This window comes from Dendrobates tinctorius, unplaced genomic scaffold (genome assembly GCF_039654945.1).
Source record: "Dendrobates tinctorius isolate UK_male_01 unplaced genomic scaffold, ASM3965494v1 ptg000211l, whole genome shotgun sequence".
Classification (NCBI taxonomy): domain Eukaryota; kingdom Metazoa; phylum Chordata; class Amphibia; order Anura; family Dendrobatidae; genus Dendrobates; species Dendrobates tinctorius.
The window spans coordinates 9,871,510-9,889,311 of NW_027361878.1; the positions used below are offsets into that span (position 1 = coordinate 9,871,510).

A 17,802-nucleotide genomic window follows, 5' to 3' on the forward strand; every position below is an offset into this window, starting at 1 on the left:
TCTCTCTGCTCGTCTCCTTGGTACCACGTCGCCCTCTTGTGTATGACCTTTGGCTTTGTCTGACTACCCGTCTGTTTGTCCCTCCTGTGCCTCGTTTGCCCGTACTGTTGTGACCTCCGTTTTGCCTGACTCTGAGTTGTTGTAGGGTGTCCTGTCATCTCTGAAAGCAGGACGCTAAGCCACGCCCCCTTGCAGTCACATGACCATAGGTCCCATGCCAGCTTGCTAACTTCAGTGTCCACAGGTCCTGTGCCTCTTTACTTTCTGGCGCTGACTGGACCCTGACACTAATAGTTTGAAGCACGCATTGTCACCTCTGCTGACCTGCTCCACAGGTATCTTTTAGCACTGTTTCTGTACTCAGGACACGTGCATTGGCTCTGTGAGCGAGTGTAGTGCGGTGTCTCTGACAATGAAGATGTTAGGTGTCGAACATGTGGCAAATTCTCCCCTTGAACATAGATTTTTTTTCTGTTGGATTTTTGGATTTAGGCATCAGAGAAATCTATGAAGGTAAAGTACAAGTACAGGTCCATTTACCTCCATCGGTACCCCATTATGGCTCTGTACAACACAGAGTCAGATACCGCCATGTGTATGCCGCCTAGAGCTTGGAAGTGTAGTCTTCGGCATCTGGAACTTGTACCTGCTCCTAAAACAGTCATGTGCAGGCGGCTTCCATCTTATTCTTTTTATTCAAGAAGTAAAAAGTCTGGTTCAAAATGTCAAAATGAGCAAAAGTGTCGCCAAATCTAAAAGTGCTGAGTGTATGGTACAAGTACAATATATACAGATGTTCAACGGATTTTTTTTTTCTGATCTAAGAGCACAGAGATTGTATCTCCGTGAGAAGATCCCCAAGGCACATTATATAAGATGTGTCTGATATATAATGTCATGTGCTGTCATGTAGCAATACTCTAGACCTGGAAAAAGGAATTCTACCACTTACGGATAATGTCAGGAGCATTTGCGGTTCCCCCTGTATAATGTATTTTCACAGGATGATATTTACTTTTCTTTTTTAAAAGGCCTTCAGCTTGACCTCAAGCCATGGCGACTTGATAGATGAACACTCTGTAGGAAGATTGATCTTGTATAAGACTAAATAGATTCACCAGGGTCTTCTCTGACAATATTTTCATTGCATCAACCCACCGGTTTCTGATCTTCCTCTTTGCCTTGTTCCTTCTCTTCTTCTGACCATGATGTCCTTCTCCAGTGATCAGTACATTCTGAACGTGGCGATACCAAATATGTGTATGTATGATTTTTTTTTATTGTTTTTTTTTTAATGGGGCGTGTTTTACTTTTGAATGGGAGTGATTTAAACTTTTATATTTTTTAATGTTTTTAAAACTATCAATTTTTTTCCTTTTGGAATGCTTCAATAGTCTCCATGGGAGGCTAGAAACTGCCATAGGTTGATCTCCTCTGCTACATACAGGCGATGCTCAGATCGCCTGTATGTAGTAGAATTACTGCATTGCTATGAGCGCCGGCCACAGGGTGGCGATCATAGCAATCCAGCATCAACAACCATAGAGGTCTCAAGGAGACTTCTCGTTGTTATGCCGACGTACCGATGACCCCCAATCACGTGACAGGGGTCAGCAGTGAGAGCATTTCTGGCCGGATGCGCTTGTTAATGTCATGATCCAGGACGGGGTTTCGCTTTGGCCCGTCCTGGTCTGATTGGGGGTTAATTATTCCGCCTCTCCCTGGCAGAGGGCGGCTATTTAATGCTCACTGGACCTAGGTCCGGTGTCAGTTATACTCCTGCCCTCGGCTGAGTTAGTTGACCTTGTGCGTACGTGTGCCTTGTGCCTGATATCTTGCTTGCTTGTTTGGTTTTGATTTGGTTCTGTCCGTTACGAGTTCTGCCTGTCCCTCTTGTACTGCGCTACCTCTCGTGTATGACTCTCTGCTTGTGACCCGACTTCTCTCTGCTCGTCCCCTTGGTACCGCGTCGCCCTCTTGTGTATGACCTTTGGCTTTGTCTGACCTCCCGTCTGTTTACCCCTCCTGTACCTCGCTGTCCGTACTGTGAACGACCTCCATTTTGCCTGACTCTGAGTTTGCTGTCTTCTGTGAAAGCAGGACGCTAAGCCCCGCCCCCTTGCAGTCACATGACCGTAGGTCCCGTGCCGGCTTGCTAAACTTCATCACTAAGGTCCTGTGCAAATATACTTTCTGGCTATTCTGGTCCCCAGGGGTCCCTACAGTGCGGGTGAGTCCCTGCTCAGTGGAGGCTGTACGCCGGCGCTGTCAGGATCCTGATAGTTAAATGCCCACAAAGGTAATGAATCCGAGTGATGACCTCCACCTATACAAAACAAGTAGAGTTCTTTGGCATTGTAAACTTTTTGTGTATTATTGGGCATAGAATATATCACCAGTAAGGTTTCATAGATTATATTTTTAATCAACCCATAACAATCTTCCAGGATCCATATTGGATAACGAAGACACTGTCGCTTATGGATCAATGGGAAAAGCTTCTGTATCAGGAACATCAGCTGGATGACCCGGCGTACCTATGGATAAAAGAATAGGGTCCTTCATTGTTCTGATATCCAGAGATTCCAGTGTGTCATCAACTCCCTACTGTTCAATCATTGATATCCTTTGGTTAGGCTATCAATGTTATTGGTCTGAAGAGCCTGGTGAAGCCACAAAATGGAAATGAAATCCAGGAATAGGTTATCTATTTTGGCATATAGAGTATTGATCCTGTGCAGGGGTTCTCTATGGTAATAATATTAATGACACTTGACTGTTGTTGCAGGTCACATGCAAGAAGAGGACGGTAAGAGGATGTCAGCCGAGGCCAACCTCACATGGAGCAATACAGGAAATGTGCAGGTACGGAGTGAACCGTAACTTATGCTCTGTGCCGAAAATGGCAGCAACAAGAATTGTCTCGCTTCAAATGTTTAATATTTTGGAACAAATTGAAGCTATAAATTGTATCTTGCGGGACTAATATAAATTAGTTTGTGCATCCTGGAGAAACATCTCACCTTTTACTCTCCCCTGACAAAACACCATGGTCAGCGCTAAACATAATATAATATACACAATCTTCAATCTGCATTTTAGGTAGGTGCAATTCTTGTATTTTCATGGGCTATTACACTAATAATGTACTTCTCATGTGAAAATCAAAGTGAACTTTAAGGCTATGTGCCCACGTTGCAGAAATGCTGAGGAAATGTCCGCAGCATTTCCGCAACTCCCCGCCACGGGTAAAACGAATGCGGAATTCGCATGCGTTTTCCCGCTAAACACAAGCGGTTTTAGCTTGCAGAATGCTAGCACTTTTCCAAACGATTTGAAGCATCGCGTGGAAAGTGATTGACAGGTTGGTCACACTTGTCAAGTATAGTGCTTGACAAGTGTGACCAACTTTTTACTATTGATGCTGCCTATGAAGCCTCAATAGTAAAAGATAGAATGTTAAAAATAATAAATCAATAAAAATACGGTTATTCTCACCTTCCAACGGCCTCCGATACCCTCAGCGGCACTCCCAGTACGTACCGGTCCAGGGGAGGCATTGTGATAATCACCCCAGATAACGTCACGCTCGCGAGATCGCAACGTCATCTCAGGTGATTCGCGCAAAGCATCCCTGGGACCGGAAGATGCTGGCAGTGTAGCTGAAGGCGGGAAGGACTCCGGGGGCCGACAGAGGGTAAGTATGTCACTATTTTTTTATTTTAATTCTATTTTTTACAGGATTATGGTACCCAGTGCCTGGGAAGAGTCTCATCTCCTCCAGACCCTGGGTACCATCCGCCCATGAAGCGCTCACTTTACGCATGGCGGGCATAGTCACATGCGTAAAGTGAGCGTTTCAATGCATTCCTATGGCTGCGGAATTGCTGCGATTCTGCAGAAATAATGAACATGCCGCGGATTTTACCGCTATTTGATTCCGCAGTGGTAAAATCCGCAGCATCTGCACAGCAACTGCGGAATCCCATAGGAATGCATGGGGATGCGTTTTTTAAGCGTTTCCGCTGCGGGAAAAATGCGGCAAAAATGCTTAAAAAATGCAACGTGGTCACACAGCCTTAAATATAAATGTCTTTCTAAACTAAGAGCAAGGTAATTGCCCAAACAGACTGATTACTGGGAAATGATGGCCGGTAATAACAACAGAGGCAAAGGGTAATGCTAATCTAGGTTTCAGTTGGCAGGCGAGCTGTAAAAACATGAATGGGGAAAAGAAGAACAAGTACATCTGACCTTTGTATAGTGATTAGTCATTATTTGTCTGTAAGAATTCACAGAATAGCTGTAGGAAGTGGTAAATGATTTATATAGGTAAAGCTTCACATCCTTTTGGCTGCTTGGATAACCTGACAATCGAATAAAACATTTCCAAAAATTGAGTCATGGATCCATCAGGTGATCATTCAGGCGACAATCATCTCAGCCCATTTTTCCTTAGATATGGGTACAGGCAGCGGCACAACTTGAAGTTCCTGACCCCCAAACTCTGCAACAGGGCCCCCAATTATCATATGTCTTTAAAAGTATTGGTCATTTCATATTGACCCCTGTAGGCTCCAGGGCTTGGGAGCAATTGAGCCCAATATAGTTACTCTGCTGCATACAGGTCACAGATGGTTACCAAATTTTCACTTACTGTCCTCTGAGGAAGCTACAAGGTAAGCAGACTAGTGTGGTCAATACTTGCAGGTCAGCATGAAGATGTACACTGATGTGCAAAAAGGGTAACAATGTTTTGAACTTTTGAATTTGATTCTCCATATCTTACCATCCACTACTGCTTCGAGCATGAGACTACGACCATTTTATAGACAATCATCTTGGCTATCTCATACATAAATTTGACTTGCAACTATTTAGTATATGATTAGTTATGCAAATTCTTGTCATGTAACTGCATTATTACTGTTTTGCTCCTAAAAATTTTTATTTTTATCATTTTGTAAATTCACCTTTGACTTTCAACACTGCCATTTCCTTCTGGGCATGCTCTCGATCAGATTCAAGCATGTCTCAACCAAAATCTGATCCCAGGTCTCTTCTACACATTCCCAAAGTTGGTACATACTGGTCAACTCACTTGGGTATGTATACAGCTTTTTCTTCAACTCTACCCACAAGTGTTGGATTGGGTTGAAGTCTGGGAACTGTGGGGGCTAAACCAGCACCTCTACTTCATTGTCATCGACCTTTCATTTGGGACGTTGTCCTACTGGAACACTGTGTTGTCCTTTTCATACATATAGTACTTGAATGTATGAAGTAACTCGTCTTTAGGATACTTACATACAGCTAAATGTTGAGATCACCATCAATCTTGGTCCAGTATCCAACGGCTTTGACTGTGAAACTACCCCATATCATCTGGCTTCCTCCACCGAACTTGACATTTCCTTCAATTTCTTGATCCAGTAGCCCCTTTTTCACTTGTGTCTTCCACACCCATTTGCACCCATCAGAGCTGCTATTGACTTTCGTCTTATCGCTCCAAATTACCTGTTTCTAATCTTCTACTGTGCACTCTTCATACTTCTTTACAAACACGAGCCGACACTTTGAATGGACTTAAATTCGTATTCTTCCAGCTGTCATGGCACTCACATGATGCAGTTTGGCAATTTTCCTGGCCGAGAGACCGCTATCGATGAGCTGGATGATGCTGTTTCTCCTTTCTTGGGCAATCATCTTCATGGCTGCTCCTCGATTTGATCCATTGACCTTTCACTTTGGAATCAACCTAATAACACACTGAGCTATTAGCGAATGTGAGAACAGGTTGTAATGTGTAGTATACAAGAAGAAAAAGATTTATCCATCACCAAGAGCAAAACAGTAACAATGCAGTGACAAGACAAGAATCTGCATGGCTAATCATATGCTAAATAGTTGAAAGTCAAATTTATGTATGATATAGCCAAGATGATTGTCTATAAAATGATGGTAGCGTCATGTTCGAAGCAGTAGTGGATGGTGAGATATGGAGCCTGAAAGTCAAAAGTTCAAGACATTGTTAGTTACCCTTTTGCTAGTCTGTGTAATAACTCAAGGATCCAGGACCATTTCTCTTCCTGAGGAGGTCATGTATAAGCATCTTTTCTCACTTTCAGGGCCTAGGAATTGGTCCACAACCTCTTGGTTGGATCTCAGGGTCACTTCAATACTTAATGTTCCCCAACCCAACAGCAGAGTCTTTCACCGTGCTAACTCAAAAAGTTGCCCAATGGCTAACTCCATCTGACCACAAGGCGCAGTAGCCTCCTACAGTGACAGTGGTACATATATTTCTTGATTCATATAATTCATATACAGGTAGATAGAATGTCAGCAAAAGGGATTCCTTAAATGCCCATTAAACGCTTTCCAGTGGTGGAGGGAAACCAGTACAGCAGCGTGTCGTTGTGACAGATGCACACCTGAGACCATTAGTTAGACTTCCAGCCAGAATGGGCTCAGTCCATGGAACACTGCTACGTTGTTATGTGGTAAAAGCCAGTAAAATAAGAGGAAACTAAAAGAAAAGAATCTGTCATCTCTAGCCAAGGATTATTCCGCCAGTGTCCTGGGTATAGGATTGGGTTGTTCGTAAAATGATGGATGTATCCAACTGAGACATCTGAAGTACCTTCTATTGCCAAAGCCAGAGGAGTGTGGTCAGTAACAAAATAATGGTGAATCTGGACCTGAAGTAACTAGAGAGCCAAAGAAAGGTGGGAGTAGTGAAGTGACCAGGAGAGAACCATCGGCTGGGCACTTTGAGGACGAGGCCTGGAGTACAGTGAGAGTGGTGTGGAGAGCCGCAGTAATGACTGGTGGGAGGGTCAGCCTCACAGAGAGAAATCGAGGAGCTGGCCAAGGTTGAAAAAAGGACATTAAAGGGGTATTCTCAAGTCTGGAGGTTATCCACTATCCAAAGGTTCCAATCGCTGTTGGTCTGACCACTGGGACATCCACCAGTTTGAGAATCAGGGGTTTGAAGAGTCCAGTGTGAGTGGAGCGGTGGTCGATCATGCGCCCTGACGCTCCATTTATTCTCATGGGAGTGCACATTACTATCTCCCATAAGAATGAATGGGGCAACAATGCACATGATTGATCAGTGCACCATTCGCATGGCGATCATTAGAGCCAAGGTTCTGGGGATCAATCGGGATCTCAGTGGTCGGAAAGTTATCCCCTAACCAATAGAGAAGGATCATGGAGGGCCTGCAGAATAGAAAAGCAAGCTCAGGTACCCCATAACATCTAAGATGGCAGTATCTTTCCAAGTTTGCAGATAAGAGCCCCCAGCACTGCTTAATTACTGTCAATACACCATGTACACAGAGAGCTGTGGTGTGAGCAGAGTTTAACTTTCTGAGCTCTGCTAGATCGGCAGCTGAGAAAACTCTGATTGTATCACAACTCCAGCAACCAGTAAGCTAAGTGATACGTTGCCGGAATCAGGGTCTCTGCCCCTACGTCATGCTTCACTCACAGTTTACATAGCAGAATTTTTTTGTGATACTTCTGAAGCCTAACAGGACAATCATAACTAATATGGCAGTTACTTCACTGGCACAAAACACATTCTGTAGGGGGTGGTTGTCCGGCTCCTCAGAGTACTCTCTTCTATTGTCCTCTCCTTATTTTTAGCCCTTACCTCCCACTTGGAGACATTAGCAGGAGGAAAATTCTTGCTCCTTCTAGCCATTGTATTTATGTCTGTTTTTAAAACAGAGGAGACATAATTATTATTGACTCGGAAATGGCTGACTTGGTTTATTTCCATATACTGTATGTCGTGCAAAAATCATTAAAAAAAGGGCCTCAAGCAGCTTTACAAACCAGCACTTCTCCTATGCTGCGTCTATGATTCACACAATAAATGGAAAAAATATTTTATAAAATTCACTGTTATTTTGCTATGGGATAAGCTGACACAATGTTAGAAAAGGAGAACAAATATTCACAGAATTTAGGACAAAACTATCAAGGGAACAAACTGAGAAGAAAACCATGCAGCAAACTGATAGCTATTTAGTGCCATCTGCCGGCCATGAGCAGTACTGCTACGATGTGTCAGCTCTCCAGAATTGTCTATTTTAGTAGCTAAGGGGTTGTCCGGACTTTTCACATAATCTCAGTACAAATCTGGGCTGCAGAATTATGACAATAAGTAAATTATTTTCTGTCACTAGTTTGCACGGTTTTCTAGATATTCTGAACAGAACGTCCAAGCGGGGGGGGGGGGGGGGGGGTGTTATGGCATTGAAATGAGAACTAGTCATAACCTCCTACTCTACTCCAAACATGCCCTCTATAGCAACAACCCCACCCTCCATAGCTACAGGCCCTCCCCGTTCACATGAAGAATCGTCCTGTATTCTGGGACAGGCTGCTCCCATCAGTATTTGTGTCATTAGAGACACAGTGCTCACACATACACTGCACCAAATCTGCTGCTGTGTGAAGACATCAGTGACACAGAGCTGTCTCATTCACACAGCAGAGGCTTTGTCACACAACAGATTACATCAGTGACTGCCATCCCCTGTGCAGATTAGAAGCTGCAGACCCCCATCACTGGCCATCACACAGTCTGTTCTCACTGCTGCCAGCAGCCTGGGATAGTGAGGGAAGGAATTACTGATAATGAGTTATGTATTGTAATCATGGAGTGGCTGAGAATACAGGACGATTTTCCCTCCTCACTACTTTCACTTTCCATAGATCACTGTTCAGCGTGTGTCTGGGGGAGGAGCAGCTGCTCTCTGCACTGAGGCTGCTAGAGGGGGAGGATTTGTTACTGTGTGATGAGGGCTTGTTCATGTGGACGGGGAGGGCCTGTAGCTATGGAGGGTGGGGTTGTTGCTATAGAGGGCATGTTTGGAGTAGAGTAGGAGGTTACGACTAGTTCTTATTTCAATGCCATAACACCCCCCCTTGGACGTTCTGTTCAGAATATCTAGAAAACCGTGCAAACTAGTGACAGAAAGTAAATTACTTGTTGTCATAATTCTGCAGCCCAGATATGTACTGAGATGATGTGAAAAGCCCGGACAACCCCTTTAAACTCCACAAATTAACAATTCTACTCTAGAGAACATTTGTGCTACACCTCTGTTATTCCTCCTAGAAATTTATGAATAACTTCACAGTTGGTTGGAGCAGAGTCTCTTCACAGTATGACACTGTCCCAATCAGCTTTACTAGACTGTGTAGTGAAATGCAACTTTGACAAGTGGAATGGTAACTCCCCTCTGTTAATATATTTATGACTAACAGAGGAAGAGCACAATGCAGAGTCTATGAAAAAATGATCGAGACTGTTAAATGATTCAAATAGAAGTATTATTTATTAGAACATGCAAATCAGGAGAGGTGTTGGGTCCTGTATTAAGGGAATCTATCAGTAGGATCAACCCTTCTAAACCATCTATATGGGCATGTTGGTCATGGGAAGCTGAATAAAATGATACCTTGATATCTGCGATCTGATGTTTTATTCCAGAGAAATCCATGTTTTTCTTAATATGTAAATGAGCTGTTAAGATCTATGGGCCGGACATAGATCTCCCCGAGAATCTGCCCCAGAGCTTATTTTAAATGAAAGGAGATGTTACCAGTGAGTGTGAGACATGTAGCTCAGGAGAGCAGACTGTCAGTCATTACTGATGCCTCTTTTCATTTAAAACAACCTCTGGAGGCATTTTACCTTTTTCCAGGACTTCCGACATGAGGGTAAAACGCAATATGAACATAGCTCACTCTAACACATTAGCCTCAGTTACAGAGGAAATACAGACTTCAGACAAGTACTGCAGAATTGATCAAAGTCTTGATCTAGGTCTACAAAAACCCAGCAACTCCTGCAGTCACCAAACGCCAGGAAATCACTTGATCACCAGGATTGGAGAAGGTAGCACATCGCTGCCTACTAAACGATGTACCTAGCTGTCAATGTGCACTGTACATGCAGTGGCCAGGAAGACAGAAGCTGTAATAAACCTTTTCTGCCTTGTCTACCGAGTGGCCTGCCGTCTCTGGCAGCCGGGTTCCTTCTTCGAGTCCATAGCTGCAGACATTGCACAGACATTCCGAAAAATGTCTTCAGGGTCTTATTGAAACAGCTGAAAAATTTAAGACATTCGCAAGCAATAAAAATGTCAAATTTTTGTTTTGACAGGTTTCAATTTGCAAATGCAAGCAAAGCGATATATGGTTGCACGATCAATATGAAAAAATGTTAATAAAACAAAGTTACCATAGTTATATTTATTTTTTCTTCTTATAAAGCTCATCTGGTCCTCTGAAGATTGCAGAAGTCAATTCCTTAGGCCACTTTATCCGAATAATGAACACTTCTCCAGACCAAGATATTGATATAAGTGGCTACCTAGTGCTGCAGCTGGAGGGGGGACAGGTGGTCTCCATGTATCGCTTCCCACACAGTCTACGTCTTGCATCCCTGCAGCACATTACGGTAAGGAGGGATTTCCCGTGAATAATATTAGTAATAATGAGGGTTAGCACTCAGCTGCAACTTTTGGGTCAAAGCTTCTTCAGCTTTTCATTCTTTTAGTCGGATGTTTTTGTGCTTGCTGAAACACGATTATCAGCATATCACAAGTTTATAAACTTTTATTAACAAATGTAACAAGTTTATGTAACAACTCCATATTTATAGTGTTGTCCCTTATTTTATAAGACTTCTGCCCTTTGCCCTGCCAGCTGTATTAGCTTCTGGGCCAAATCCTGACTGATGGCAGCTCATTCTTTTCTAATTAGTGCTTATCTCAATTTCTGCATTTTTTGTTAAAAAGAAAAAAATTATATATATGTCAAAAATAAAAAGGAAATGTATCATCTCTAAATTTAGGCCTTGTAATGCAGCGGTGTCCACGCTGTGCAGTGATGAGGCAGTGACCTAAGCAAGTTCAAGACAAAAGTGTTTAATGTCCAAACTCACACAGTGCTCAGCACGCTGTATCCTCCGGATCGCAGTCGGGAAAACAAAACGACAGTCCGGGACCGGTTGCCGTGAGCGACCGCACCTCCGTGTATGCAGGGGGTGCCGCCCCGGACACTGACAGCTTGGGGCCCCTGTGCAAGAAATGTGTCTGGGCCCCCTTCCTTTTATGGTGACAAAGCTACATATATTTACAGTATATAGCCACACACACATACATGTATATATATTACACAGTCTCCTTTATTATGTATATTGCTGTCCCTTTTACAGTGCCCTCTCTTGTTAAGTACAGTAACTTCCCTTACATATTGGATTATATAGAGCCCTGTTTTTTATTAGATACCATCCTGTATTGTTAGCTGTATAATGCAATGATGGCTGATGGAGCAAGGGAAAGCTTTCTTTCTAATAGAGGCGCTGATGGACTGGTAGTCTAGTCACGGCTCCACAATCAGCAGTCATTTTATATGTAAAAAGAGAGTGGACTATGTAATAAAAGAGGGCGCTGGGAATAACAAAAATAACAAGAATACACTATGTAAGAGACAGTACTGTACATAACAGCAGAGGAAGCTATATAATAAGGGACGGCACCATATATAACTAGAGAGGATGGTACGTAATAAGGGAAGATGTTATACATAATAAAAGAGGAAACTATGTAACTAAGGATGGTGTTATACAGAATTAGTGAGTACACTATATGCTAAGGGACTGTGTTATACATAATAAGTATGTATACTCAATGCTAAGGGACTGTGATATACATAAGTACGTACACTAATTGCTAAGGGTCTGTGTTATACATAATAAGCATGTACACTATATGCTAAGGGACTGTGTTAGACATAATAAGTGAGTACACTATATACTAAGGGACTATGTTAGACATAAATTAATAAGCGATAATGTCTTCCTCCACCTCCCCCTGTTACTAAGGCCATTATAAGTCCCCCTTACTCCCATCCAAATCCCCCACACCCCTCATTGTCCTCCTCCCCCTGCATCCCATTATTGTCCTCTCCCCACACCATCATTGCCCTCTTCACCACCTCCATCATTTCCTCCTCCCCCCATTATTGCCCTTTCCACCACCAGAAAGAGGCAACCACCTCTATAAAAAACAGTGCAAATATCCAAAAGACACCATATAAAATAAGCCCATGAAATAGGGTGGTTCCCTGTCAGGGATACTTCACTATTAGGCAAATTTCAAAGAGACTCCTTTATTTTAAAAATTCTATCATAATTACAGGAGAATCCTTGAAATAGGTACAAAAGATTACCCAATACCACCTATTCAGGAGGGGATTTTTTATACATACAGTGCCTTCTTCCCATCACCCCCATCATTGCCTTCTCCCCATCACCCCATCATTGCCTTCTCCCCATCACCCGCATCATTGCCTTCTCCCCTTCACCCACATCATTGCCTTCTCCCCATCACCCCATCATTGCCTTCTCCCCATCACCCTCATCATTGCCTTCTCCCCATCACCTCATCATTGCCTTCTCCCCATCACCCCCATCATTGCCTTCTCGCCATCACCCCCATCATTGCCTTCTCGCCATCACCCCATCATTGCCTTCTCACCATCACCCTCATCATTGCCTTCTCCCCATCACCTCATCATTGCCTTCTGCCCATCACCCCCATCATTGCCTTCTCGCCATCACCCCCATCATTGCCTTCTCACCATCACCTCATCATTGCCTTCTCCCCATCACCCCATCATTGCCCTCTCGCCATCACCCCCATCATTGCCTTCTCCCCATCACCCCATCATTGCCTTCTGTCCATCACCCCATCATTGCCTTCTCCCCATCACCCACATCATTGCCTTCTCACCATCACCTCATCATTGCCTTCTCCCCATCACCCCCTTCATTGCCCTCTCGCCATCACCCCCATCATTGCCCTCTCGCCATCACCCCCATCATTGCCTTCTCGCCATCACCCCCATCTTTGCCTTCTCCCCATCACCCCATCATTGCCTTCTCCCCATCACCCCCTTCATTGCCTTCTCCCCATCACCTCATCATTGCCTTCTCCCCATCACCTCATCATTGCCTTCTCCCCATCACCCCATCATTGCCTGCTCCCCATCACCCCATCATTGCCTTCTTCCCATCACCCCATCATTGCCTTCTCCCCATCACCCCCATCATTGCCTTCTCCCCATCACCCACATCATTGCCTTCTCCCCATCACCTCATCATTGCCTTCTCCCCATCACCCCATTATTGCCTTCTCTCCATCACCCTCATCATTGCCTTCTCCCCATCACCTCATCATTGCCTTCTCCCCATCACCCCCCATCATTGCCTTCTCGCCATCACCCCCATCATTGCCTTCTCGCCATCACACTCATCATTGCCTTCTCCCCATCACCTCATCATTGCCTTTTCCCCATCACCCCCTTCATTGTCTTCTCGCCATCACCCCCATCATTGCCTTCTCACCATCACCTCATCATTGCCTTCTCCCCATCACCCCCTTCATTGCCCTCTTGCCATCACCCCCATCATTGCCCTCTCGCCATCACTCCCATCATTGCCTTCTCGCCATCACCCTCATCATTGCCTTCTCCCCATCACCCCATCATTGCCTTCTCCCCATCACCCCCATCATTGCCTTCTCCCCATCACCCTCATCATTGCCTTCTCCCCATCACCTCATCATTGCCTTCTCCCCATCACCCCCATCATTGCCTTCTCGCCATCACCCCCATCATTGCCTTCTCGCCATCACCCTCATCATTGCCTTCTCCCCATCACCTCATCATTGCCTTTTCCCCATCACCCCCATCATTGCCTTCTCGCCATCACCCCCATCATTGCCTTCTCACCATCACCTCATCATTGCCTTCTCCCCATCACCTCATCATTGCCTTCTCCCCATCACCCCCATCATTGCCTGCTCCCCATCACCCCCATCATTGCCTTCTTCCCATCACCCCATCATTGCCTTCTCCCCATCACCCCCATCATTGCCTTCTCCCCATCACCCCCATCATTGCCTTCTCCCCATCACCCACATCATTGCCTTCTCCCCATCACCACATCATTGCCTTCTCCCCATCACCACATCATTGCCTTCTCCCCATCACCCCATCATTGCCTTCTCCCCATCACCCCCATCATTGCCCTCTCGCCATAACCCCATCATTGCCTTCTCCCCATCACCCCCATCATTGCTTTCTCCCCATCACTCCCATCATTGCCTTCTTCCCATCACCCCCATCATTGCCTTCTTGCCATCACCCCCATCATTGCCTTCTCCCCATCACCCCATCATTGCCTTCTGTCCATCACCCCCATCATTGCCTTCTCCCCATCACCCACATCATTGCCTTCTCACCATCACCTCATCATTGCCTTCTCCCCATCACCCCCTTCATTGCCCTCTTGCCATCACCCCCATCATTGCCCTCTCGCCATCACCCCCATCATTGCCTTCTCGCCATCACCCCCATCATTGCCTTCTCCCCATCACCCCATCATTGCCTTATCCCCATCACCCCCATCATTGCCTTCTCCCCATCACCTCATCATTGCCTTCTCCCCATCACCTCATCATTGCCTTCTCCCCATCACCCCCATCATTGCCTGCTCCCCATCACCCCTATCATTGCCTTCTTCCCATCATTGCCTTCTCCCCATCACCCCCATCATTGCCTTCTCCCCATCACCCCCATCATTGCCTTCTCCCCATCACCCACATCATTGCCTTCTCCCCATCACCCCCATCATTGCCTTCTCCCCATCACCCCCATCATTGCCTTCTCCCCATCACCCCCATCATTGCCTTCTCCCCATCACCCACATCATTGCCTTCTCCCCATCACCCACATCATTGCCTTCTCCCCATCACCTCATCATTGCCTTCTCCCCATCACCCCCTTCATTGCCCTCTCGCCATCACCCCCATCATTGCCCTCTCGCCATCACCCCCATCATTGCCTTCTCGCCATCACCCCCATCATTGCCTTCTCCCCATCACCCCATCATTGCCTTATCCCCATCACCCCCATCATTGCCTTCTCCCCATCACCTCATCATTGCCTTCTCCCCATCACCTCATCATTGCCTTCTCCCCATCACCCCCATCATTGCCTGCTCCCCATCACCCCTATCATTGCCTTCTTCCCATCACCCCATCATTGCCTTCTCCCCATCACCCCCATCATTGCCTTCTCCCCATCACCCCCATCATTGCCTTCTCCCCATCACCCACATCATTGCCTTCTCCCCATCACCCCATCATTGCCTTCTCCCCATCACCCCATCATTGCCTTCTCTCCATCACCCTCATCATTGCCTTCTCCCCATCACCTCATCATTGCCTTCTCCCCATCACCCCCATCATTGCCTTCTCACCATCACCCCCATCATTGCCTTCTCCCCATTACCCACATCATTGCCTTCTCCCCATCACCTCATCATTGCCTTCTCCCCATCACCCCCATCATTGTCTTCTCCCCATCACCCCCATCATTGCCTTCTCCCCATCACCTCATCATTGCCTTCTCCCCATCACCTCATCATTGCCTTCTCCCCATCACCCCCATCATTGCCTGCTCCCCATCACCCCCCATCATTGCCTTCTCCCCATCACCCCATCATTGCCTTCTCCTCATTACCCCATCATTCCCCTGTCCTCCAACTACACACACAGACACACACAGCACCATTGACTTCTCTACATATTCCCCCACAGTGCTACACATGCAAGCACGCACACACACCACCACTCATCTCTACACACACACAAACATACATACAAAATACACATACACACACAGCACCATTGACCTCTCTGCATATTCCCCCGCAGCGCAACGCATGCAAGCACACGCACACACACCACCACTCATCTCTACACACACACACACAAACACATACATACAAAACACACACATGCATACAAAACACACACACACACATACATACAAAACACACACATATACATACATACAAAACACACACACATACCAACTCTCACCTGTCCGCAGCCGCAGCATCACCGGCGCCTGTGCTTCCTCGCTCTGGCACAGAGGCTAGCCGGCCGCTGAATGATGACATCATCCGGTGGCGCTGCTCTCTGTGTCAGACAGAAAGTGCGGGCACCGGGCAGAAAGCAGGATGGATCCTTGCAGCTCTGCTCCTGCTATATTTTCTCTTGCAGGCAGCAGAGCTGTTGGGATCGCTCCCTGCCCACCGCACATGAGGGCAATCTGGCCAGGGGCCCCCGGCCCAGAGAAACCGGCCAGATTGCCCTCATTATTAGCCGCCCTGCAGGGGCCTCCTGGAGCCTCTGGGCCTCAGTGCAGCCGCAGCGGTTGAAATGGCGGTATGTCCGTCCATGGGGTGTCAGACCCTTTGGCTCCGCTTGGCCTTCACACAGGGAGACCAGGCAGACCAACTGCTCTGTCTGCTTGCAAGACCAAAACTGACACACCCAAACTATTCCTGCATGTTTTTTTTCCTGCCCTCCACTCTGTGGCCATGGGCCACTTATAAGATCTGGGCAGGAGGAAACGGACCGAACCCCACTACCTTCCTGCAGTCTGTTTCAAAAATAAAAGCACATGCCGGGTTTTCCTGAACAACCTCCTTGGTCAAAATATAACTTGACCAGGTTCAAACTTACTTTTATTCTGCCTGTGACTCAAAGGCACCCTGCTGTGACCACAAGGCATTCCAGCGGATCTAATACGCTACTAAGCGTATCCTGTGGGACACATAGCAACCCTCACATATGACACCGGTCACTGCCTCACAGCCTATAGCGATCATTTCATCTTCAACTTTCTTAACTGTTCACAATAACAGTAATTTTTACCAGGGGTGCCCAAACTTTTACATGCCACTATATACCCACATTTCCTCTTTTTTCTCTATGGATGAGTATGTGCCATGTGAATCCCACCTTTTATCTTGTTTAGATCTGGGCATCTGGAGCAAATGTTTCTCAAAATCTACCAACAGATTTAGTGTGGAAAGGACGAGTTTACTTCCAAAGCAATGCAAAATGCATCACTGTTCTAACAAGGCCAAATGGGCAGGTATGATGAATATGGAATTATTAGTACTGGTATATACACTATTGTTTCTGGAGGAGAATATATGTTATACATTCCTTGCGCGGGTACGCTCCTTCACTCCTGGCTTATTGCAATAAAATGTACAAAAAAGCGTGCAACGCATCTGATTCATTTTTTCCTAATATTCCAAAGCCATATTGATATTCATATTTCATCGGTAATTCACATTGACATGCTTTAGCAAGATAGAGTGCAACCTTTTTTTTGCATATGGAGGTATCGCCTCCTGGTATGCACCTATTCAGACTAGTTTGGATGTGCTAGTCAGTTTTTTGCTGTTTGTATTGCAATAAAATGATCGCCAGTATGTACAGGAGGCACATTTTCCATAATTGCAAAAAGCGCCAAAAGTCGCAACATCAAAATGCGCAAAAAAGTTGCAAAATTTCAAGGCGTATAACACCAGAATTATAGCATGGACACATTGCTGAAGTGTGCTCTATGTGCATCAATATTAATTCTTAATTTAGTACTTGTAAAATGTGTTTATAGTGTTTTTCTAAATCCTTTTGTTATGTTATTTTCTACCTGATGCTTCTCTTGTGTTTTTAGCCGGTTGCTTCTCTTAGGAACAAGGAGTCACCCTCCAGGCCAGAGACAGCTAAACCAAGCCTGTGTAAACATCAGAAAGCCATAAGAAGACCTGTGATGGAACAGAATAAACTTTATTCCACAACTCTTCCAACTTCTGCTCTCAACAGGTAGCACTTGTGCAGACAAAGT

The 17,802-nt window shown here is 45.5% G+C and overlaps 1 protein-coding gene across 1 annotated transcript in view; it reads left to right on the forward strand.

Moving 5' to 3' along the window:
• Positions 1 to 17,802, forward strand: part of LMNTD2 (lamin tail domain containing 2) — a 109,235-nt gene that overhangs the window by 58,238 nt on the left and 33,195 nt on the right. The window contains exons 2-5 of the mRNA XM_073554416.1: positions 2,789 to 2,865; positions 10,297 to 10,483; positions 16,921 to 17,040; positions 17,632 to 17,780. Of these exons, the coding sequence (XP_073410517.1) occupies positions 2,789 to 2,865; positions 10,297 to 10,483; positions 16,921 to 17,040; positions 17,632 to 17,780 (533 nt within the window). The remainder of the gene's footprint in view (positions 1 to 2,788; positions 2,866 to 10,296; positions 10,484 to 16,920; positions 17,041 to 17,631; positions 17,781 to 17,802) is intronic.